The 25,437-nt window shown below is 45.9% G+C and overlaps 1 protein-coding gene across 7 annotated transcripts in view; it reads left to right on the forward strand.

Annotated features, from left to right (window-relative positions):
• Positions 1-25,437, forward strand: part of LOC140706097 (mannan-binding lectin serine protease 1) — a 167,117-nt gene that overhangs the window by 44,194 nt on the left and 97,486 nt on the right. For 3 of the 7 annotated variants that reach the window (XR_012085832.2, XM_078389719.1, XM_072996362.2), the window contains exon 1: positions 24,992-25,421. The exons of 2 other annotated variants lie outside the window; for them this stretch is intronic. Coding sequence is in view for 3 of the 5 variants with exons in the window: in XM_078389719.1 (XP_078245845.1) it covers positions 25,417-25,421 (5 nt within the window). In the remaining 2 variants the exon portion in view is untranslated. Of the gene's footprint in view, positions 1-24,844; positions 25,422-25,437 lie in introns of those variants that run through there. 2 more of the 7 variants (XM_072996359.2, XM_072996361.2) reach the window with 2 other exon arrangements.

The raw sequence follows: 25,437 nt of genomic DNA on the forward strand, positions 1-25,437 counted from the left end.
CTCCAAGGCCTAGTCATGTTGCCATGAAATAGACCTCTGGACGGATGGAGAGCAGGCAGGTCTTCAGCCCACCTTCTTTTAAAGAGACTGGATGGATAGGTGCCTGCACAATGAGAGCTTTCCTTAAAAACATCACCGTGGAGCCAGACATAAAATAAGTGCCACTCAAATTATTCGTGATGAGTTCAGGGAGTCTGCTCTACGGGTAAAGAAGCCTGATGCAATCTACTGCTTTGTATATAAAAAACAGCAGATTTCACTCAGGCTTCTTTACTCTTACAGCAGACTGACTGAAATCAATGGCCGTTAAAACTCAGCATGAATAATTTGAGTCACACTTATTTTATGTCTGCCTCCACCGTGATGTTTTAAGGAAACAGAGAGAGAAAGAGAGAGAGAGATACTAGTTAACAAATGCCCAGCCTACAGCAATTTTGTTCATTTCATTTATTTTATTTTTCATTTTTATGGCACGCAATAAGGAATGCATATCTCAACTTGTTAACTGGTGGCAATTCACTGCTGCGATTTATATCATTGCATTTACAGCAGTGATGTTTTGGCTAGTGTGTATAATAGTTGGATAATACTGTAGTTTTCATTTCCTAAATAAAGACAAAGATTCATTTTCATAGACCTTCTGGACTGAAAAGGCAGTAGGTTTCCAGTCCGGTATTCATGGCACCATGCTTCAGTGAGAATACATAGTTGGGCAAATAGCTCACCTTCAATGCAATCTTAGTCAAGTTCATTGCAAAGTAAGTCCAGCCGTATTCAGTGCTGCCTGCCTGCAAGGAACTCTGCTTAGGCTTAGATCTTTAATGGAACTATCCTTCTGAAATATCTGTTTCTGGTGCTTAGCTAGGAAAGTGGCCTGATTGGAACCTCACATGTCACTTGTCAACATCGTATCAATACATGCAGTTGGATCATTCTCACTACAAATGGACTTCTGCCTGTGATTTGTTTCTCTGAAGCCCAAAACTGATACCCTGTTCCCCCGAAAATAAGCCCTAGTAGGATTTTTCAGAATGCTCTTATTATAAGCCCTACCCAAAAATAAGCCCTGCTTAAGTGAAACCCTGCCCTCCACCATTATGCAGCATTGTGCAGCAACCAGAAGTTTATATGACTGTATTTGAATAAATGCAGATTGTTGTACCCCCTTCATGGATTGCTGCCTTGTCATGGCAAAGGGGCTTGAGTAACTCAGAGAAGCTATGGGCTGTGCCGTGCAGGGCCACCCAAGACGGACAGGACATAGTGGAGAGTTCCAACTAAACACAATCCACCTGGAGCAGGCTTTGGCAAGCCACTCCAGTATATTTGTCAAGAAAACCCCGTGATCAGAAACAAAAGGCTAAAAGATACGACGCTGGAAGATGGGACCGTCAGGTCAAAAGGCGTCCAACATGCTACTGAGGAAGAGCGGAGGACAAGTACAAGTAGCTCCAGAGCTAATGAAGTGGTTGTGCCAAAGCCGAAAGGACGCTCAGCTGTGGACGTGCCTGGAAGCGAAAGGAAAGTCTGATGCTGCAAAGAAAAATACTGCATAGGAACTTGGAATATAAGATCAATGAACCTTGGGAAGCGGTGAAACAGGAGGTGGTGAAACAGGAGATGGCAAGAATAAACATTTACATCCTGGGCATCAGTGAACTAAAATGGACGGGAATGGGCGAATTCAATTCAGATGATTATCATATATACTATTGTGGGCAAGAAGCCCATAGAAGGAATGGAGTAGCCTTCATAGTCAACAAAAGAGTGGGAAAAGCTGTACTGGGATACAATCTCAAAAATGATAGAATGATTTCAATATGAATACAAGGCAGACCTTTCAACATCACAATAATCCAAGTTTATGCACCAACCACCAATGCTGAGGAGACTGAAATTGACCAATTCTATGAAGACTTACAACACCTTCTAGAACTGACACGAAAGAAAGATGTTCTTGTCATTCTAGGGGACTGGAATGCTAAAGTAGGGAGCCAAGAGATAAAAGGAACAACAGGGAAGTTTGGCCTTGGAGTTCAAAACAAAGCAGGGCAAAGGCTAATAGAGTTTTGTCAAGAGAACAAGCTGGTCATCACAAACACTCTTTTCCAACAACACAAGAGACGACTCTACACATGGACATCACCATGACGGGCAATACCATAATCAGATTGATTATATTCTCTGCAGCCAGAGATGGAGAAGCTCTATACAGTCAGGAAAAACAAGACCTGGAGCTGATTGCGGCTCTGATCATCAGCTTCTCATAGCAAAATTCAAGTTTAGACTGAAGAGAGTAGGAAAAACCACTGGGCCACTCAGGTATAATCTAAACCAAATCCCCTATGAGTACACAGTGGAAGTAAAGAGCAGATTTAAGGAACTAGATTTGGTGGACAGAGTGCCTGAAGAACTTTGGACAGAGGCTCGTAACATTGCCCAGGAGGCAGCAACAAAAACCATCCCAAAGAAAGGGAAATGCAAGAAAGCAGAGTAGCTGTCCAACAAGGCCTTACAAATAGCAGAGAAGAGAAGGGAAACAAAATGCAAGGGAGATAGGGAAAATTACAGAAAATTGAATGCAGACTTCCAAAGAATAGCAAGGAGAGACAAGATCGCCTTCTTAAATGAACAATGCAGAGAAATAGAGGAAAATAATAGGAAACGAAAAACCAGAGATCTGTTCAGGAAAATCGGAGATATTAAAGGAAAATTTTGTGCAAAGATGAACATGATAAAGGACAAAAATGGGAGGGACCTCACAGAAGCAGAAGACATCAAGAAGAGGTGGCAAGAATACACAGAGGAACTATACCAGAAAGATTTGGATATCCCGGACAACCCAGATAGTGTGGTTTCTGACCTTGAGCCACCTGGCCTTTGCAGTGTAGGATAGAAGTGGGTACATGTTAGATTTTCAGTGTTCACTGACTTTTATAGTAATAAATGAAGCATTGTTTTACAATGGATCTGCAAGACATCTAGTAAATTTTTGTTGTCATTTATTTCTTGTTGGCTTAGTATTTAGATCAAGCATTGCAGGGGGATGAGAAAGAGGAAGCTTTGAAAAAAGCTTTGATTGCTGGAAACTTGCCTGCCATTGAAGAACTCTTACATTCAAGTAAGATAAGTGGATAGTGTTTTAAATTATCAATACACATACAGTACTTAATTATTAAAATGTTGCTAAGATGTTCAAGTCTTTACTGTAAGATGGATCTTAATATCGACACACAGTAATTTAATATCTCCTTTATGTAAGTTCAAGGTTTTGTGAATTGGTACTGGACTTTTTGACAGGGACGTGGTGCCGCTGCGGATTAAACCACAGAAGCCTCTGTGCTGCAAGGTCAGAAGACCTGCAGTCATAAGATCGAATCCACACGACAGGAGTGAGCCCCCATTGCTTGTCCCAGCTCCCGCCAAACTAGCAGTTCGAAAGCATGCAAAATGCTAGTAGATAAATAGGTACCACCGTGGTGGGAAGGTAAGGGCATTCCGTGCCTAGTCACATTGGCCACGTGACCACGGAAAAGCTCTTTAATCTCTCTAGACTGAGAGCAAAGACCAAAGTCCAACTGAAATGCATGCAGGACTTCCTCTTCGCTGATGATGCAGCCATTGTTGCCCACAACAACTGCTGAAGACCTCCAACAACTCATGAACCGTTTTAGCAAGGCCTACCAAGACTTTGGACTAACAATCAGCCTGAAGAAGACACAAGTCATGGGCCAGGGCGTGGACTCACCTCCCTCTATTACCATCTCCATGCAAGAATTGGAGGTTGTTCATGACTTTGTGCTCAACGATCTCTGACACTCTCCCCCTAGATGTCGAGCTGGATAAACGCATTGGGAAAGCAGCTACCATGTTCTCTAGACTCACAAAGAGAGTATGGCTCAATAAGAATACCAAGATCCAGGTCTTTAGAGCCTGTGTCCTGAGCACATTCCTGCACTGCAGTGAGTTCTGGACCCTTTGTGCACGGCAGGAGAGGAAAAGCTGAACACCTTCCATAGGCGTTGTCGCCAACACATTTTTGGTATCACCTGGATGACGGCAGGACAAAGTTCCAAATAGAGTAACCCTAGAATGAGCTGGAATTTTTAGCATATACAGTGGTGCCCCGCATAGCGAGGTTAATCCGCTCCGGATTAACCGTGGCTATGGGGAAACATTGCTATACTCAACCAAAAACGCCATAGAAACTCATTAAACATAGTTTAATGCATTCCTATGGCTCCTAAACTCACCGTTGTGCGAAGTTTCCCCATAGCGCTGCCATTTTCGCGCCCTCGGTAAGCAAGGGCAGGGCACGAAAACGCTGCGCACAGCCATTTTGGGCGTCCGGTGGCCATTTTGGAACCGCTGAACAGCTGATTTTATGCGAATTCGTCGTTAAACGGTGTGCTCGTTATGCGAGGCACCACTGCATACATTACTGAAACAGTGACATCTACATTGGCTCGGGCATGTCCTGAGAATGGCTGATTGTCGGATTCCAAAAGAGCTTCTGGATGGAGAATTAGTGCAGGGAAATTGCCGCAGAGGGAGACCACAGCTGTGATACAAGGAGATCTGCAAGCGGGATCTGAAGGCCTTAGGAATGGACCTCCACAGATGGGAAACCCTGACATCTGAGCGCTCAGCCTGGAGGCAGGCGTTGCAGAGACCCTTGTCCAGCAGGCTGAGGCAAAGAGGCATGTGATGAGATGGGTTTTTGAGTTAAAATCTTTTAAGGCATATGGGTTTTGTAATTAAGAAATAAGCCAGAGAGGTTCCATTTTGTTTCTTTGTATAAAGTATCTTTGCTATGCGACAAGTTGTTTTCTAGGCGAGCCAAGAGAATGTTATTCTGAAAGCCTGAGAAAGGACTCGGTGTGATTAGATAGATGGGAATTGTTGTGACTCTTTGAGAAACCACCGTAACCCAAATAACATCTGCTGTGTATGAGAAAGAAGTCATGTGGTACAACAGGACTGTTTGCCTAGTAACGAACTCTGATTGGATGACATCGTGGGAAGGTGCATTAAGCCCTTGCCAGTTACTCTTGAAAAAGGAACTTTTTCTCTATGGACTTAGTCTTTCCAAGACCGACCTTTCAGTCATTCGTGACCTACTCTTCAGACATTTGGGACTGGTGGCCTACCTACATGGACTGGTTTCTATGCTTTGCTGGATTACTTTTGGACTTATGGGATTTTTTCTAAGGACTGTGCATGGACTATTTTCTATGGACTGTTCTATGGAATATTCTTTATGGACTTCTTTTCTTGGAATACTCCATATGGACTATGCTCTTGTAATTTTGTAAGGACTATGGTATATTTACTGGATTTTTCTTTTCTAAGGACTATGGGACATATAATGGATTTTTACTTTTGTTTAGGGGTTTTTATTCTATAGGATCACTGAGGACTATAGCCTTTTTATAACCAACTTGTATTATCTTGTTTTTACTAATGATTTCTTGGACTGGAACTGTTTTGATTCTTTTTAATGTCTTTTTGTATTTTTAATAAGGTTTTTGAATACTTTTATATTTTTCATGTTTTCTTTGCCTCACTACATCTTTGTAACTAAACAGCACAATGCTAGATTATTTGTTTTGGTTTAAATTTGGCTTCGATATTTAGTAACATGCTTTTTCTTTAATAAAATAAAGATTATAAAACTCATTTGGTTTCCTGAACAGTACACTTGCCATAGGGTCATCTGAGAGTGTTGCCTCGGCCTAGCTTACTTAGAGTCCTGTCAGTGGTGCAAGTTAAGTCTAAGGACTACAAAGCCCACTTGACCTTTTCACAATAATATCTGAGAGTACCAGGGTGTTCTTATGTGGGCAGACCTGCGAGAAAGAGTGTTGTATCATGGCTAGCTGAATTTGGACTCTTCAGCCCATTTTAGCATGTGCAAACTCCTGATTGCTCTCTGTCCAAGCTTACACGTGTGTTTTCGAATCCGTGTTTGCGGCAAGGCAGTCCCAGAAGCAGCAAAACCAGGGACCTGGACAGGGGACAGATTGTATTTTTGTTTTCAGCCATGCTGGCTCATGAAAACTTGTCTTGTTCCAGACAAAAGAGCTTGTTCCAGCAAGTATCCGTCGTGTCGTGATGGAGAGGGCCACGGGGGCCGCTCTCTCTAAGACCCTGCTAACAATATCACCTAAGTCTGTCCGTAGTCATATAAACAGTTTTCTGAATTGAGAAAACTCCTCTTTTATGAGCATTACTTTATTTCAAGGCAGGGAAAGGGACCTGAAATCGTATCAGATCCAACATTTTGAGCAGAGGGGAAGGGCTGAAGCATATATTTTCAATAATAGCTCAGTGGTTTAGGCAACTGGCTGTGCAGCCAGAGGCTAGGAGTTCGATTCCCCACTGGGCCTCCTTCACAGGGGCTGGACTGGATGATCCCACAGGGTCCCTTCCAGCTCTGCGGTTCTTAGATTATATAATCCCTTTCATATCTTTTTCTTTTTTTAAATCTTTCAGGGTTTCTGGACTTGGCTCCATGTGATCTGGGGAGGCTTGTGTGGCTGTTGAGGAGAATCCAGCAACACTTCTCAGCATTTCACCCCCCGAGAAATCCAGAATCCCAGCCACCTCCCTCCGGCAGTCGTGTGCCTGCCAACCGACTGCTCCAGAAGCTGAATGTTCCCTCTGTGCGTTTATCAGATCATGTGCCAACAACACATGGCGGATATATTCCAGACAACCCACCCCTCACACAGAGAGGACAGCAGGATCTCCTCTTGGCAAAGCCAGAGAAAGATTTTGGAATAAATCTGTTCTCTCTCTTTTTTTTTCTGGGCAGTCTTCTCTCGGCTTCCCCTTGATGTGGTTGTCCTTTACGTGGATTTGGAATCGAGTAGAGGCAGGAGAATAATCATACAACAGAGGCACCAAGTCCGTACGGCAGCCTGGGTCTGAGCTAACTGTGTGCCGTAGTAAAACAAAAAGACTGCGGTCGTTTATTGCACTGTGGTCTCAAAAGCCTGTTCACCAGAAAGCAGAGATCACATTAAACAGATTGCATGTTCTTTCAGAGGCTCAATTTCCTTAAATCTTTCACACGCAACCAACATGGTTCCTTTAGAAGATGCCGCTTCCCTCGAGTTTCTCATGCATGTTTTTGTTGTTGTTTAGTTGTTAAGTTGTGTCCGACTCTTCATGACCCCATGGACCAGAGCACGCCAGGCCCTCCTGTCTTCCACTGCCTCCCTGAGTTGGGTCACATTCATGTTGGTCGTTTCGATGATCCTGTCCAACCATCTTGTCCTCTGTCGTCCCCTTCTCCTCTTGCCCTCACACTTTCCCAACATCAGGGTCCTTTCCAGGGATTCTTCTCTTCTCATGAGATGGTCAAAGCATTGGAGCCTCAGCTTCAGGATCTGTCCTTCCAGTGAACACTCAGGGTTGATTTCCTTCAGAACGGATAGGTTTGTTCTCCTTGCAATCCAAAATAGATAGGTTTGTTCTCCTTGTTTTTACATTATTCAAATCCTGGTTGGTGACTGAGACTCTAGAAAAGCTCCATTTGGGGACTACAGGGCCCAGAATCCTCCAGTCACCATAGTCAATGTGGACTGCCAGGAGCCATGGAAGCAGCACGGAAAATCGTTCAAGAACACGGGAGTTTTAAGCTCCAAGGCTGAAGTTTTCACTTTGTGTCTTCTTCAGACCTTTCACATTGTTCTGGTCAAGATCCTTCCAGCAGGCTTCATAATTTCCAGGTAACACTGAAGGGCTTTAACCAGTAGAAGCCTCTGGAAATTGCCTTGCATGGTAGAGAGGCCATAACACTTCTGGCAAAGAAGCTAGTGGGGACACAAGGGAACATCTAGTTTAGTGGTTCCCAACCTTGGGTCCCCAGACACCCTTGATCTGCTACTCCCAGATGTTCTAGTGGTGAAGGCCTCTGGGAGTTTTAGTCCAAGAACATCTGGAGATCCAGGGTTCCCACTGTTTTTGGCCAAGATCCAGCCAATGCAGGAAATGCACATGAGAACATCCCATAGAGATGTTCTAAAGCCTCCAGCAAAGGAGAGGCCACCACCTTCTAAGATCGTCTTTCTGGCATTGGAACAGTTCTTACCATTGGGAAGTTCTTCCCGATGTTTTATTGCCATCTCCTTCGTTATAATATGCATCATGGGACTCAGGGTCCACAGGAAGCCAGGTTGCTCCCTCTTCTGCACCTTCACTTTGGGGTGTTACATCTTCTGTACTGTAGGCACTACTTTATCGTCCCACAGGTTCAAATGTGTGCATGGATTTCTGTCAACAAGAGGTGGAAGTTCTGCTCGCGATGATGAACCTGCCAAGCAGCTGATTCGCATCTGCCTGGCATCACGCAGTGCGATTCCCCATGCACAACAGGCCTGCGAGTGTGAACCTGCCAGCACCTTTCAAGCAAGATGTGTTCTGCAGGAAATAAAATCACAACTAGATCTACCCAGGGCTCAAGATTTCCACTACGGGAGACATTTATCTGTTCTATCCTCCGCGTTCTGCAACAACCAAGCCTCTGCCATTCTAGGGTGGGTGGGTGGGTGCGCCTGTGCTGTCCAGAGAACGTTAGGTGTTGTTGCTCCACAATGAATGTTTCCAGGATCTCAGCATGGCCGTAGGGTGGGCTCTTGAACCTTAGAACATCCCTTTCCTTTCCTTCCCTCCCCTTTGAAGGGAACTATTTAAGGCTCCCCTGCCCTCCATCTAACTCTCTGCCCTTATGAGCCCATGCCTGTAAACTGGATGTACTTAGGAGGCTGTGTAAGTGGCCCATCCCCTCTAGTGAAGGCTGCCGACTCCACTTCAGGGGGGCAGTGATGTACCTTTAGGGTAGCTCTCCAAAGTGTTGACTCTTACCCCTGCCATAGGCTCCACCCCTGGTTAGACATATATTCTAGACTTATGAATGAGTGGCAGCCAGAAGATCCCATCACGAACTGCCAACCACAGGTCTTGCAAATGCAAGGTTGTGGATTCCTTTATTGTGTCAATCCATCTCACGTTCAGTCTTCCTCTTCTCCTACTGCCTTCAGCTTTCTCCAGCATTATGGTCTTTCTTAGGGCAAGGTGAGCAAGAGGATGTCTAATTTCCTCAGTGGGTCCCTGAGTCTCGCTGTTCGAAGAAAATCAATGCTGTGTATTAAGCCTCTCTCTGAGTCTACAATAATGCATTAATAAATGAAGAATTGTGCCATCTCGTGGGCTGAGGAAGCCACTGCATCACAACACCTGATGGCAATATATATTTTAATTGCATTTTAATTGCTTTATTTTTTAAATTGTATTTTAATTGTTGCAAGCCACCCAGAGATCTTTGGGTAGAGTGGATGGCATATACTGTAAGTTAAATAAATAAATAAATAAATAAATAAATAAATAAATAAATAAATAAATGCTGTCTAGCAAAAGCAGATTGAAAAGATGAAACCGCGTCACCGAGTCAGGAAATTCTATTTGCAAAGGGCAATTCAAACAAATGTGCATTTATTTTTGTTTTTCTTGCAACTGGGGACAACAAGCATCCTACACTCTGCAGTAACAGCTCTTTGCTACCACTTTAATGGCCTTGTCTCCCTCCCGAGGTGCATATTTGTTTCAGTCACAAGTGTCAGTGGTGATGAGCCGAGGGCCATAGAAGCTCAGGACCAGGCGGCTGGAAGGTCCTGCTCTGGAATCTTCATCCTGCCATCATCGGAAGCACATTGGGTAGGGGAACGAGAGAGCAGGTCTTGTCAGAGAGCTCCCCCCAAGCCACCAGGGGCCCTCCCATGAAGGGCTGGGCTGGAACATACTGTACATTTTTTTTCACATGGCTAGTAATAATCTATGTATCGTGTGCCGGCAAGTCGTTTCCAACTAATGGCAACCCTTTTGGGGGTTTTCCAAGTAGAGGATACACAGAAGTGGTTTCCCATGCCCTTCTTCTGGGGGTGCCCTGGGACTGTGCCGCTTGCCCAGGGCCACCCAGGCTGGCTCCACTTTGCAAGAGGCGCAGTGAGGAATCGAACCCCCAACCTCTGGCTCTGCACCCAGAGACCTAAACCCCCTGAGCTACCCAGCCAGCTCATAATCTTAGATCTGCAGAGCTGGAAGGGACCCTTTGGGATCATCCAGTCCAGCCCCTGTTGAGGAGGCCCCGTGGGGGAATCGAACTCCCAGCCTCTGTCTCCAGAGCTGGAGACCTCAGCCCCTGAGATATCCTGTCCAATTTAATTGTGTGCTATCAAATTAATTCTGACTTATTATTGTGGCCCTTTTCAGGGTTTTCCGGATATAGAATATGCAGAAGTTATTTGCTATTCCCTTCTAAATAGCTCAGAGGTTTAGAGGCTGGGAGTTCGATTCCCAACATCGGTGCCCTCCTGCAAGTCAAACCAGCCTGGGTGGCCTTGGGCCAGCTGCACCGTCCCAGGGATCCCTCCCAGAACAAGGGAAGACCACTTCTCAGTGCTCTCTATTTAGAAAACCCCGAAAAGGGTCACCATAAGTCCAAACTGGCTTAACTGAGTAAGTATGAATATCTATAAGAAAGATAAAAGAAATGGTAAAATTAAAAAAGACACCCTGCATCTCCTCCTTTGGTCTGAAGAGGGAGGTCTTGGCCAGCAAAAGAGAAAGAGGCGAGCAGTTTAAGAATGTGGGTATTTTTATAAGATTTTGTCACCATGGTTTTGTGTATGCGTGCGTGCGTGCAAGAGGGTGTGCATGCACGCACTCAAGCCTACATCTTACCAGCCTGAAGCGATCCTTAATCAGTTTTGCATGGTTTGTATATGGATAAAATTATCCTTCAGAAGGAAAAGAAAAACTTTCCCCGTGTTTTGTTTTGTTTACGGTATGCATGGGTGCCTTTAAGCACATCACAGTCGGTAGCAGAGTTATGCATTTTGCATGCCATAAATCCTGGGATTTCCACTAGGAAAGATCTCCGGTGTGAAACAACCCCCCCCCCCAAGGAATCGCTTCCCCTCCCCACCTGCATTCCTCTGACATTGTTGAGCTATACGGTTCCTATGACTCTCAGGCCAGCTTCATGAACCGGATGGATGAGATCTGTTGTCCAACACATCTGGAGAAGGGAAGATGAGAAGATGCCAGAAGCAAACTAATTCTAAAAGGACTGATCCTTTTGTAGAAGCCGGGGGGGGGCGGGCGCGGTATTCTGGCTTGTAGAAGGACCCTTTCATGGAAAAAATATACAAGGACTGGCAGAGATGATGATCCTACTACTGTATATGGTGTCCAGTCACCTCTAACACATGGTGACCTTATGAACAAGTGATCTCCAGGATATCCTGTGCTCAACAACCCTGCACAGCTCCTATGAACTCAAGCTTGTGGCTTCCTTAAGGGCATCATTCTATCTCGTCTTTGGTCTTCCTCATTTCCTGCTGCCTTCCACCTTCCCCGGCATGATTGTCTTTTTCAGAGAATCCTGGCTTCTCAGGATGGGCCCCAAAATAGGACAGCCACAGAGGTGAGGAACCCCTCCCCCCCAAAAAAAGCTCAGTGAATTCAGAACATGCTTACTAGCTGAGTACTGTTCTGCCGAGGAGCAGAAAAATGTGAGTTGAGATGGAACAGTCAGGAAGCAGGTATGGGTGGGAGGGTGGGTGGGTGGAACTCCAACCAGGAGCTTTCTGTGTCTCAACATGAACTGCTGAACATCTCAGGGGTTTAGGCATCTGGCTGTAGAGGCCAAGGTTGAGAGAGTTCACTTCCCCGCCGGGCCTCCCTGGCAGGGGCTGGACTTGATGAGCAGTGGTTCCCAACTGTGGGTCACCTGGATGTTCTTGGAGTGCCACTTCCAGAAACCCCAGCCAGCACAGCTGGTGACGGAGGCGGCTGGCAATTGCAGTCCACAAACACCGGAGTTACTCTAAGTTGGGGGGGGCACTGTTCAATGGGTCCCTACCAGCTCTGCCGTTCAAGGATGATTATTCGAAAACACCAGGCACAGTCAATCAAAATTATAAAAACGTTGACTGGTATTATAGAACAGATGCAAGTTTTAACCAAAAACCTAAGTATCTCTTAAATATCAGTGCTGTAGGATGGTTGGATTCCAAAAGATCTCCTGTATGGAAAATTAGTGCAGGGAAAGCACCCCAGAGGGAGACCCCAGCTGCGATACAAGGAGATCTGCAAGTGGGATCCGAAGGCCTTAGGAATGGACCTCCCCAGATGGGAAACCTTGATCTCTGAGCGTTCAGCCTGGAGGCAGGTGGTGCATCACGGCCTCTCCCAATTTGAAGAGACCTTTGTCCAGCAGGCTGAGGCCAAGAGGCAGTCCCGAAACAAGCAAAACCAGGGAGCTGGACAGGGGACAGACTGGATTTGTCTTCAGTGTGGAAGGGATTGTTGTCATTCTCGAATTGGCCTCCTCAGCCACACGAGACGCTGTTCCAAGACCTCCATTCAGAGCACGATACCATAGTCACTTGACTGAAGGATGCCTAGTACAATGTATGCTGTTCCTAATACTGTACTGCTGTTTTTTGTAGCTCTGATGGTGTGATTTCTGAGATCTGCAACTCCTTATAGTACTGTGTGAAATTTCTTGATATTGTTCCCGAAGCCCCAATGACTACGGGGACCACTGAAATATATTTCATCCACAAGCGAGATGTTTCAATGGCCAGGTCTCTGTACTTTGTTAGTTTTTCCAATTCTTTATTTTCAACTCTAGCATCCCCTGGAATTGCAATGTCAATGATGGAGGTTCCAAAACTTTCTTCATTCTATTACTACTATGTCTGGTGTGTTATTTTCAAGATATCTGTCCGTTTCCATCTGGAAATCCCACAAGATCTTGACTTCCTCATTTTCTGTCACCTTCTGTACCTGATGTTTCCATGGGTTCCTGGGGGCTGACAATTATTATTATTATTATTATTATTATTGTTGTTGTTGTTGTTGTTGTTGTTGTTGTTGTTGTTGTTGTTGTTGTTGCATGATGATGATGATTTGGTCATGTCCCACTTGTCAAGTCAATAAGAAGGGACATCTCAACAGACTGACACAGAAAAGTGGAGTTTTACACCTCACAGCTGGAATAAAGAAAAGTCGGCTCCTCCAGAGGGAAGTGGGTGACACCTTCTGTCTTTACACCTTACACCCAGCTGTGTGTTGTTGGTTTATAAAGTAAAATAAAAGCTAATTAATTTGGAGCCCCTATTTAAGTCTATTAAACAAGAGCTGCAGTTTTTAAACTCCTCTGTTGATGAAACCTTGTCGTTTTAATTCATCTAGAACCACCTGTGTGCGTGTTGTGTTGTATTTCACAGCATTAACGCAATGGAAAGTGTTCCAAAGCTTATGCTTCGTGGGGAAACTGCAAAAGGAGAGGAGGAAGCTTTAATATGGGGCCCGTGGGCTCCAATCGGCTGGTGGTGACCCATGCTTTGAAGCCTCATCCAGATGAGTGGACAGGATCCAACTACGAAGCCAAAACCGAAGTGAGAAAAGCAGATTTCCAAAGATGAGAGGGAGCGAGGGAGGGAGGGAGGGAGAAGGAGGTCTCGCAGCTTCACCCAAGTGCTGGCAACCTCCCCATGTGCTGGACCACAAAATTTCACCATCTCCCAGCATGTTACACATTACACTCCAGCCCCCAAATTATCTTTGTTTGAGAGTCAGAGTGAGTCTAATCCTCTTCCCCATCCCTGAGTAATTAGCCCACTGCGGAGAAAGCCTCCGGGCTTGAAATGTATGGATGTACAGAACTCCCCTTCTGTGGTTAATCACAGCTCAGAAGCCGCTCTCCGCTAACATGTAATTTTGCACTTCACTAGAATGCTCAAGAGTGTACCTTTCATTATCACTTCATGGGCAGCACCTCAGTGCCAAAGGCGCTCATGAGAATGATGATTAGCCTCTGGAATAAATAATAATTAAAGCCGCATACCCTTGATGCCAACGCATTCGAAATAATATGTGGCCCTCCCGTCCAGCTGTGTGCAAACATCAAGGCCAAAATCCAAGAGCAGTCCTTCTGAAATCCTGGACCAGACTCCTGGTCGCTACTGCTTAGATGTTACCAAAAGCTGAATAAAAGAAGACATCGGTGAGGCTGGAACTAATAGTAAAGGACCCCGTGCCAGTCAGTGTCCATGTTGACTAAATAAGGAATCCATTAAGATATGTGATAATGAGCATTTTGAAGATGGAAGGTGCGACTGTTAGGCATCCTTCAGTCTCAAGAGACTATGGTATCGTGCTCTGTACGGAGGACTTGGAACAGCATCTAGTGTGGCTGAGAAGGCCAATTCAAGAGTGACCATCCCTTTCCGTGTTGTTTTGACGCTGTACGCAAAGCTGGAGTGTCCTCTCCAGAGCACGAAGCCTGGGTAAAACAATATGGAGGATAGGCTGTTACCCAAGCAGCAAATCCCCTCTTTCCACATCGCTGAAATAGTTCAATGGAAAGGCAAGGGTCAATACAACTGGTTCCAGTGACGTCGCAAGAGTTCCCAGAATGACACGAACTGCCTTCAGGACTCCGGCTCAGGATTTTGCCTCGGGGTTAACTCCTGAAGCCTTTTCCATCAATGGATATAGCCACAAGGCAGTGGAGGTTTAAAATCGGTGTTTTCCTCCTCTTAAATGGGCTGCCTTCCCAGGCTAATGAGCCCCACCTACCAGGGCTGCTCCCTAAGAGTGTGGAAGTATGATCCGACCCCTAAAACCTTCCTGACCCCCAAGTGTATGCAATGCTATTTGCCTTTCCTATTTACCAGATTAGAGTAAAAAATAGAATCAGGTGCGACTAGACAGCAAGAAAAACATGGTTTGATCTGCTGTGTATTCATCATTTATCCAACTGGCTCTCCTGAGGTGATTCGTTGTGGCTATTCAGGTAAAAAAATTGCAGGGCGAGAAGCAGAGAACATGGCTTGAATAGATGTACAGGAGCAGAAACTGCCTTAAGGTGCTAATAAGGTGCTAACTGGCATTTTCCATCTTCCTCTTTTTTATTTCGCTATCCTAAGCAGCTGAACAACAGTTATATTTTGGAGAGGAAGCAGAGATAAAGCAGAAACTATGGAGATACAGTGATCTGAGGATGGATACTGTCTGCTTTCTGCCCAATAAATGGGAGAGGGTGAAGCAGTCCATAAAGACACACCTATAGAAGACAATACACTCATGTTTGCAAAAATGCTACTTTGCTGTTAAATGGGCACTTAACACCATTGCTGTCAAATGACTGGACATATAAATGATCGAATGTAACCGAATTCCTGAGGTTTACAAAATTCGTACTCTGGGAACAAAATATTGTTGTGTGGTTCCCTCCAAACTTCAGCAGCAGAACAACCCATTGCTTGTTTTCTTCGGATGAGGGAGAACAGTAGAGATTGAAGGAATTTTTTTTCACCAAGAAATACCATTTTCTAAGATGCTGCCAGCCTTCCGCTAATACTCAGCTTGTGCGCTTCCCTTTCCAAAATGCAAACGAAGAAAAGGACAGGCCAGCCGGCGACCGAACACTTTGAAAACGTTGTTTCTGCTCCATTTGGCATCTTTTTGTTCGAGATTTGTGATATAAGGATGCAGCTCAAGTCATGCCTCCCTCTGCAGGGCGATTGTTTTCGGCCCCTGTGCTTCCCGTCACAACCCCATGCGCGGGGGGGGGGTATAGTTGTGCCCGCATGCAGGGCTGAAGTCACGTCCATGAGAGGCAGAGCGCTGCCCAGGAGGGCTGAAAATTAGGAGGTGCATTGAGATATATAAAGGAACAAACAAATACCGATCTGAGAAATAGAAAACACAAGCAATATTAAGAGCACAGTCAAAGCAGCAATGCATAACACCCATCTTAAAAAAAAAACGCACATAGGCAGCCGGTCAATTAAGGGAAAGCCTGCCTGAAGAGAAAGTGTTTTGCTTGCTTGCGGGAAGAGAGCAAAAATGGAGCCAATTTGGCCTCTAGTGGGAGGGAGTTCCAGAGTCTGGGAGCAGCCACAGAGAAGGCCCTCTCCTGTGTCCCCACCAAGCGCTCCTGTGAAGGTGGTGGGACTGAGAGGAAGGCCTCCCTGAGGATCTAACACCCGATCCAGCTCATAGAAGGGAGACACGGTCCTTGAGACAGCTTGGACCAAGCCATTTAGGGCTTTATAGGTTAGAACCATCACTTTGAATTGTGCCTGGAAACGGATCGGCAGCCAGCGGAACTGCTGCAACAGGGAGGGCTATGTGCTCCCTGTCCCCGGCCCCAGTCAGCGATCTGGCTCCTGCCTTTTGGAACCACCGAAGTTCCCTTATTTTTAGAAGTGTCATTTTTTGCCCCCATGAGAATACGAGGCCATATGTCTGCAACGGTGCAAAAACAGAGACGGCAACGGTTTCCAAGCTGCAAAAGACTCCCGCCTGAATATCTGGAGCATGCTGCCAGTTGGAACGGCCGAGCCAACAGTTTGACTCAGAACAAAACAGCCGAACCAATTCAATTTCCCAGAGTTTTTGCAAAGTCCTTTCTTTGCACAAGAACCTCCAGGATCCTGTGGTGGTTGGCAGATTTTGGAAGCTGCTCCACGGAAAAGTTTTTTTTTGGGGGGGGGGCAAGCTCTGCCGTTTCCATTGTATTTCTCACAACGGTTAATAGCATTAAACTTGAAAAAAAAAATGAAATGGAGGTTTTGGCACAGACGGTAGGAGGTCCGTTTCTTTGGAAGGATATCTCCTTTCAAGAAGTGGTTTCCTTTTAACACCGAATGGAAATGCCTTCCTTGGAGGATCTCCTGTTCTACCGAGGCCGATGCAAACAGGCCGTTGGGCAAGAGGTGTGCCAACCCCTCCTCTTCCTCACGTCTTCCAGGTTGACTCAGGACAACGCTGTGTACATAACTAGCTATTAAAGTTTTACTTCTGAAGGCTCTAAACTTCAGTCTAAAGAATGGCTTGGCCATGGGAGAAAGGAGGGAGAGTCGGCTTTGATACCTGTCTACTCTGCAGCTTGACAGGGTTTCTTATTCCTGTTGCCCTTCGGAATCACTAAGGATTCTTTTGTACCTGTCTCCCTTCAGTAATGCTTCAGGGGTTAGGGGTTAAAATCCATATTTAACTCTTATGCCTCCCAAAGGGTAACTACAAAGCAGTTAATTCACACACATGCAGAGAGAGAGAGAGAGAGAGAGAGAGAACAGGCAAATTTACTGTATTAAATGTATGCACCAGATGATGATTATAATATTGTACTGTATTTACAATTCATATTTACAAAGATCTTCATTCTCCTAGTTGCCACATTAAGTAGGCTGAAGGAACTGAGGAAGGGTAACTGTAGGAAAATACATTATAATGTCAGTCTGACTTTTTCCCTTTTTCCTTTCTGCGTGGCCGGCCGTTCATCCCAGTTTGTTTACGATCACAGCAGGTGTTCGATGGTCCGACACCCCGCCCCCTCCGATGAGCACCCACTCAGAGGCAGCGTCCTGGCTTCCCTGCCCCGCCTCCTCTGGGCGCTGCCCCTGAGGGGTCGCTCGCCAAAGGGGGCAGGGCAGCAGTAAATGATCTGGGACAATCCAGCGAACCACAATTCTTGCAAACGCAAAACAATCCTTCTTCCATTGTTTGCTTTCGTTTCAATGCCCGTATCATAGAAAGGTCCATGTAATAAATAAATAAATAAATAAATAAATAAATAAATAAATAAATAAATAAATAAATGAATGAATGAATGAATGAATGAATGAATGAATAAATAAATAAATAAATAAATAAATAAATAAATAAATAAATAAATAAATAAATAAATAAATAAATAAATAAATAAATAAATAAATAAATAAAAGTCAAAAGCAGTCTCGAATAATCCGAACCCTTCTGCAAGACTTTCTAATTTCCATTGGTTTTCTGGCACTACACCTTCTTCCTCATCACGTGGCAATGAGTGTTCAGAAGCTCTCCTATCTATCAAGTTGTCTTCTGTTGATATCTCTGGTGTGGTGCCTGTTAGCTCTCGAACCTCTCCATGATCCCTCTCTCAAAACCCTTCACTATCCACCTTTTTTGGTTGGTTGGTTGGTTTTACATACCCACAATCTCTTCCATGATTTTCTTTCCTGGTTGGCTCTGCCATCCATCCTGACAAGCCACACACAAAATCTGGACATACTTTTCTCCGGTGGGAATTTTGTTATTTTGGGCTTGATATCTTTCGTGGTGTTTTCTATAACAATGATAGCATCTTTAATGGTGTGATCTTTCCAAGCTTTCACCGTGTTCTCTCTATTGGGCTTCTCTTCCATAGTGTTGACAATCCTTTCCATACAGTGTCGTGTGTAATGAGAGTTGGTTGGTTGGTTGGTTGGTTGGTTGGTTGGTTGGTTGGTTGGTTGGTTGGTTGGTTGGTTGGTAGGTAGGTAGGTAGGTAGGTAGGTAGGTAGGTAGGTAGGTAGGTAGGTAGGTAGGTAGGTAGGTAGGTAGGTAGGTAGGTAGGTAGGTAGGTAGGTAGGTAGGTAGGTAGGTATACCACCCAAGTGGTGCAGTGCACTATTCAGGACAGTTTACAGTGGTAAAAACACACAATCAAATTAAAATAAAACGTACAGAGAAGAACCATTAATTCAAAGAGGTGTAAATTACAACTTACAAGCAGAACAGGAGGCATGTTCAAAAATCAAGCCAGAGAAAGGTGTCTCTGGAAAGAAAGAGACCTTTCAAACATTGGGAGGAAGACAGCCAGGTACAGCTCCACCGGCAGTTGGGTCCAGAGTGTTGATGTCACCATAAAGAAGGCCCTAGTTCTGGTGGATGATTTCCTGGCCTCCTTCAGAGTGACCACCTGGTGGAGCGGTGCCTGGGAGGACTTTGTGGCACAGGTAGATGACATTGGGAAAAGACACTCCAACAAGTAGTGTGGTCCCAAACCACGAAGGGCTTTGAAGTGACCAGCAGAACCTTCAATCTGACCTGGGAGACAAGCGGAAACCAGTGCAGGCAAGCCAGGACTGGGGAGATGTGATCAATTTTACTCCCTGATCGAGAGGCTGACTTAGAGATGGTGTGTTTGGGGGCACATAGATCACTTTGACACCTGCAGTGTTGAACTCATGGGATTCTGCCTGGCCATGGGCACGGGTCCATAGTATCAAAACAACTTTAAGAAGCAGCCCCTTGCTGGAAAGTTACTTCCTGGCTTCAGGGACACATCAGTGGAACTGATCCAGAAAAAGGGTTCTCATTGTCCGGGTCTCTTCATGGTGTAACCAAAAGACCAGCAGCTGGTGTTTATCTTTTCCTTTCAATACTCAGAGTTTAGCAGCTTTCTAGGTAAGGGCAGTCATGATAAATAAACCTGACTGTAGTTGCACAAAAACAGTAAAGTTAGCCTGTTCTTTCCCACCTGAAATCTTGGTGCTTACTTCTCTTCCTTAGGAATCAATGTCCCATGTGGTTCCCCTCACACACACACACACACACACACACCACAATAGGGCAGTTTCATCTGCATCGAAACCCTGTTCAGGCACATAACCTTTCTCCTCAGCGGTTCTCTGGATGGCATCTGGGAAGCTGCTTCTCTGATAGCTAGCCGTTTTTTAAGCCCAACCTTTTCCCCCCCGACATTTTCAAACCATCCTTCGCTTGCATTAAATTCTCCACCTTTAGATCTGTCCCCTTTCTTTTGCTCTGAGCTGACTTTGCTTTTTCTCAAGTCATATTAGAGTCTATAAGTAGGCCTTCCTTACAGCAATCCTGCACTCACAGGGGGGAAAATGTGTTTTCAGTGCAACAGAATGCAATCTCTTGCCAAACGTGCAAGGCTTCGCTGCCTGCTGGTGTGGCCGCAGTGCCGGCTTCACAAATTTCCTTTCCTTTTTTTTTTAAACGGTCCTTATTCTGGATTTATTGATCTTGAAATGGTTGGTGACTGCAGGCGCAGACCTCAATCTATGGCGCATGTGGGTCAATTCAAGGTTTCCCCGCAGAGGGATGGGTTTCCTCTATTTCCTCAGAGCACTTCCGGCATCCACAGGGTCCCATGCTGTTTTCATGGTTTTGGTGCTGAGCCTCTTTCAAGGCAGCTGAAGGACAGAAAAACTCTCTATCAGAGGGGGTAATAGAGGTGCGATCCATCATCTCCCCCTCACCTCCCATGGAGCATCCTGCCAATCCGACCTTCGCTGACTCACCTCAGCCTCTCAGCATGCTCCAGTGCCTTCCCCACCGCCCACAGGGAGCCTCCATGTCAGACGGTGGCTAAAAACTGCCCTTACAGGAGGTGGTGAGCCCTGCAATGCATTCAAGAGGAAATGGGTCCACCCTCTTTCCGATCTGCTTTGACTTGGATTCCTGCCTTGAGTCGAGGGGTGGACTACATGGCCTCATGAGGCCCTTTCCAATCCATCCTTCTATGATTCTATGGGGGAAAAAAGATTCTTAAATGAATAAGGAATTCAAAGTTGAGGTGTATTGACATGGATGATAATTCTCCGCTACTAAATCTGCTTGCAACAGATTTTACTTTCCTGGGCTCCATGATCACTGCAGATGGTGACAGCAGCCAAAGAATTAAAAGATGCCTGCTTCCTGGGAGGAAAGCAATGAGAAACCTAGACAGCATCTTCAAAAGCAGAGACATCACCTTGCCGACAAAGGTCCGCATAGTCAAAGCAATGGTTTTTCTGGTAGCGATGTATGTAAGAGTTGGACCCTAAAGAAGGCTGACCGCTGAAGAATTGATGCTTTTGAAATGTGGTGCTGGAGGAGACTCTTGAGAGTCCCCTGGATTGCAAGGAGAACAAACCTATCCATTCTGAAGGAAATCAACCCCGAGTGCTCACTGGAAGGACAGATCCTGAAGCGGAGGCTCCAATCCTTTGGCCATCTCATGAGAAGACTCCCTGGAAAAGACCCTGATGTTGGGAAAGTGTGAAGGCAAGAGGAGAAGGGGACAACAGAGGACGAGATGGCTGGACAGTGTCTGCGAAGCAACCAACATGAATTTGACCCAACTCCGGAAGGTCGTGGAAGACAGGAGGGCCTGGCATGCTCTTGTCCAGGGGGTCACGAAGAGTCAGACACGATGTAAGGACTAAACAACAACAACTAACTCAGAAACTCTCTTAAGACTCAGGTTAGCCCATTGATGCAGATGGCACTGCCCAACTTTCCAGATGTGATTCCAGAATTCTATTTTCTTCTAGTTCCTGGTGGAAACATTGTACCAGAAGAAAGCAAGTGAACTCTGGATACATTAATGATCAGGAAATGACAGAATACATTCTTCTGATACCTTGCTGTTGTTGTTTAGCCATCTTCGACTCTTCGTGATATCTTAGAAGACTAATAAGTTTTACTGGACAGAAACATTGGCAGGCTGCATCCTCTCTTTTTTTAAGATCTTGGGAATTTTGCCTCAGGAGGCTGATATATATGAATGCAGGGGATAGGGGTGGACAAGATACAAGCCGTGTTGGTTATTCTATTAGGGGGTCAGCCTACAAATAGTTCTTGAGACCTGGTGGGGACATCCTAGCACAGAGAAGCACAAGACTTTTGATGTCTGGAAGTCTTGGCCCAATCCAGGTAGAAGACTTAGGTTTTACAACCAGAGTGACATTTTGTAAGGGGAGGATTCTAACGAGAGAGAAAGTTTGACCTCCATATGAACACTCGTAGCTCAAGGCCCATGGGAACAGAAAGGCAAACATTCTGGCCCTAAATACTTATCTTTAACCAAACAAAATGTGGGTGGTAAAGAATAGGACAGACATCAGTGGGTAGATAAGCTGATTAACACGTGCCATGAATTTTTTTAAAAAAACAACCTTTGTCTCCTTTAAGGCCCCAGGAAGACCAAGCAGAACCCCATGATGAATTTGTGCTCATTTCTTTCTTATTAGAATCTGTTTGTGAATTTCATCCATCCAACAAGGTTGTCATTTGGGCTGCAGTGCCTGGGGATATGGTCCTCCGAGAACCAGCAGACATGATCGGCAGCCAGTGCCATGAGGGTACCACTAAAGCCCTTTGCAAAATCGCCTGGTCTAGCTTTCCCCATTCAGATCCTGTCCAGATGTGCTAGACCTCAATCATGGTTCATCCCAGTTCGTCCCAGTTTGTCTCAGTTGGTCAAGTTGCTGTCTCAGTTGCTGCCACTGGGAGATCAGCTGAAGAGGGGCAGGAAGCTGCCAGGCTGGGCCAGGCAAGGGGCTGATTGAGCCAGAAGGAGTGGGGAAGGGGAGCAGCAGCAGACCCTGTGTGGCCACTCGTGAGGAACTAGGACAAACTGGTTCCTGTCCATCTCTAGGATGGAGTATCAAGAGGCCTCCACTTCAAATCCTTCTTCCTCGGCTTTGCCGCCTGCAGCGACGCCTGCACACAAACAGTTTCTAGTTGCAGACTTCTGCATTTCTTTAGGACACCCAACGTGGGCATCGCTCGTAAAGAAAAAGGTCAGCATGTTCCTTCATGAAGTTTTACTTAAAACGTGTACACAAATTCACAGCACAGATGCGAATACTTCAGGGGCCGTACCTGGATTTCCAGCCAGCCATCATAGGAACACTGGAAACTGTCTTATCCTGGATTGGGCCACTCGTCTATCTCACCTGTTATCATGGATTTTGACCGATCTCCATAGCTTTTCAGACAAGGATTTAATTTATTTCAGAAGTACGTACATCATCCGATTTAGTGCCAGAGCACGACTCTGAGCGGCTGACAATCATGTAAATAATCCTCCAATCTACTTGCTAATCCCCGACCCACCTCCCCAGCTCCCCACCACCCCATCTAGACTCCTAACAACCCCAAATCAGCACTCTATCAAATGCAGAACAAACATATAGATGGCCGACAGATCATCTATTTTCCTAGTTAATACAGGGGGAGAAGGTTTGTAAAAGCTTCCTCCAAAAGACTCGTCTTTACCCTTCTCTTAAAAGCTTGGAGGGAGGGGTCCTTGTGGATCTCTGTGGGAAGGCTGTTCCAAAGTTGTGGGGCCAGTACTGAGAAGGCTCGGCTCCTTGTTGATGCCTTCTTTGCCTCCCTCTGACTGGCCACCCGTAGGAGGCCAGCCTGCGTGTATCGGGTGGCATAGGCTGATGTTCTTCAGGGGAAGCACTCCAACAGATAACAGACTGCCAAATCATTAAGGGCTTTGTATGTTGATACCAATACCTTGAATCTGGCTAAGAAAACCCGAACCACACTTGGGCAATACGATCAGACTTCGTGAATCTCTCATGGTCTTCCATCTTATACCGGACGGGGTGACGCTCCCCCTGAAAACCCAGGGGCGCAGCTTGGGGGTGCTCCTGGATTCCTCTCTGAGCCTGGATGCCTAGGTTTCAGCAGTGGCCGTGAGTGTTTTTGCATAATTAAAACTAGTACGCCAGCTACATCCATTTCTGGAGAGAACTGAGCTGGTCACTGTGATACATATCCTAGGTACTTCCTGGCTGGATTACTGTAAGACGCTCTGTGTGGGGCTTCCGATGGAAAGTGTCAGGAAACCTCAGCAGGTCTAAAATGCAGTAGCCAGATTGCACACGCACACACACAGACACACACACACACACACACACAGACGCGCACACAGACGCGCGCGCACACACACACACACGTTACGGTACTGTAGCTTTGCTGTCTGCCAATCCATTTCCGGGCACAATTCCAAGTGCTGGTTTTAACTTATAACGCCCTAAATAGCCTGGGACCAAGTTATCTCAAAAACAGAGACTCCGATTATGAGCCTGCTTGAGTGTTAAGATCATCAGGGGAGGCCTTTCTCTCAGTCCCATCATCCTTACAGGTGCATTTGGTGGGGGCACAGGAGAGGGCCTTCTCGGTGTCTGCTCCTTTAGACTCTGGAACTCCCTCCCACTAGAGGCCAGCCTGGCCCCGTCTTGGCTGTCCTTTCACAAGCAGGCCAAGACCTTTCTCCACAGGCAAGCTTTCCTCTCTGAGTGAATGGACACTTGGCAAGCTCCCTGAGTAACTTTTAGATGAATTGTTATGCATGACTGCTCTGACTGGGTCTTTAGTGCTACCTGTGTTTACTATTTCTCAGAGTGGCATTTGTTCGTTTTTAATATTTCATACTTATTGTTTTAGCTTTAATGTTGTCTTTTAAAGTTGTCAGCTGCCTCTTTATGCTCTTAACTTTAAATATTGTCTTTTCATGATGTAAACCACTGTTGTATACTATCGTTTTCAGCTTCAAATATCGTCTTTCACGGACATAAACAGCCTTGGGCCCTTTTTAAGGAGAAAGGCCCTTTCTCCTTAAAAAGGTAAACTGCTATAAATAAATAAATAAATAAATAAATAAATAAATAAATAAATAAATAAATAAATAAATAAATAAATGAATGAATGAATGAATGAATGAATGAATGAATGAATGAATGAATGAATGAATGAATGAACCAGGTCCGACCCGGCTTGGCTTCCAAAACACAGTGAGTCTGGGTGTATTCTGCAAAGCCCATCTTCGAAATAACCCATGGCCGAAGATGCTGGGGGGTGGAATACATGGACCTTCGGTGCACAAAATATTTCCTATCTTCCTCAGAGCTTTGGAAAACTATTTTTGAAAGCTGCTCTTTCCCAGATTCCCCCCCCCCACCAGGAAGGTCGGTGGGAGATTTCTAGGAACTGTGGTCCAGTGGGGGTCCTGTTTTCAACCTCTGTCCCACCTTGCTGGCAGGCTGTGTCCCCCCCTCCTTAAATTCCTCTAGGTCCAATGAAATCACCGGCCCTTCAGACCCCAGGAGGGTGGGGGGCAAGGATGGAAAGGAGGGGGCAGAAGACATTCCGCTGGATGGGAGCTATTCACCCCTTCTTCTGGGGAGAGGCGGAGAGGGGCCCAAATTCCAGGCAGGCTTGTGCTGAAGTTTCTCTCCGTCCGCCTCCTTTCGCCCGAGTTTCCAGCATCCTGTTGCGAGGAGCAAATGTTGCCTCCTTTTCCAGCCATCTGGCAAAAAACAGCAGTAGGGAGCACATCGCTGACAAGATCCAACTGTCCGGACTGACATTCTTGCTTGGAGAGCCGCGCTCTCCTCCTCCTCCTCCTCGCTGGCTTCTGCTGCGCGGATTGAGACATCTCTCCCCTGACAAGCCGGGGGAATTGTTGGGGGGGGGGGTGGAAGAACAGGGGAGGGGGGCCGGCAGGTCTGTTTGGGTATGGGCGTGTGTGCGTATGTGTGTGAGAGAGGGTGAAGGGGAGAGGATTGCAGGAGGAGGAAGGCGTGACCAGCATGGGGAATGCCAGAGAATCCCAGACACACAGGAGAGACACATTCTCTCGCGTGCGCTCTTACGCACAGATCTCCGAACAAAGATAAGCCAGACCTCTGAACATTTGGGATCGCATCAACGGACCCCCCACAAGCTCCTCTCCGACACAACGGAGCGGAGACCCTTCCCAAGAACAGCGGAGAAGGGGAAATGAGGTGAGTCGTGAATCGG

This window comes from Pogona vitticeps, chromosome 3 (genome assembly GCF_051106095.1).
Source record: "Pogona vitticeps strain Pit_001003342236 chromosome 3, PviZW2.1, whole genome shotgun sequence".
Taxonomy (NCBI): domain Eukaryota; kingdom Metazoa; phylum Chordata; class Lepidosauria; order Squamata; family Agamidae; genus Pogona; species Pogona vitticeps.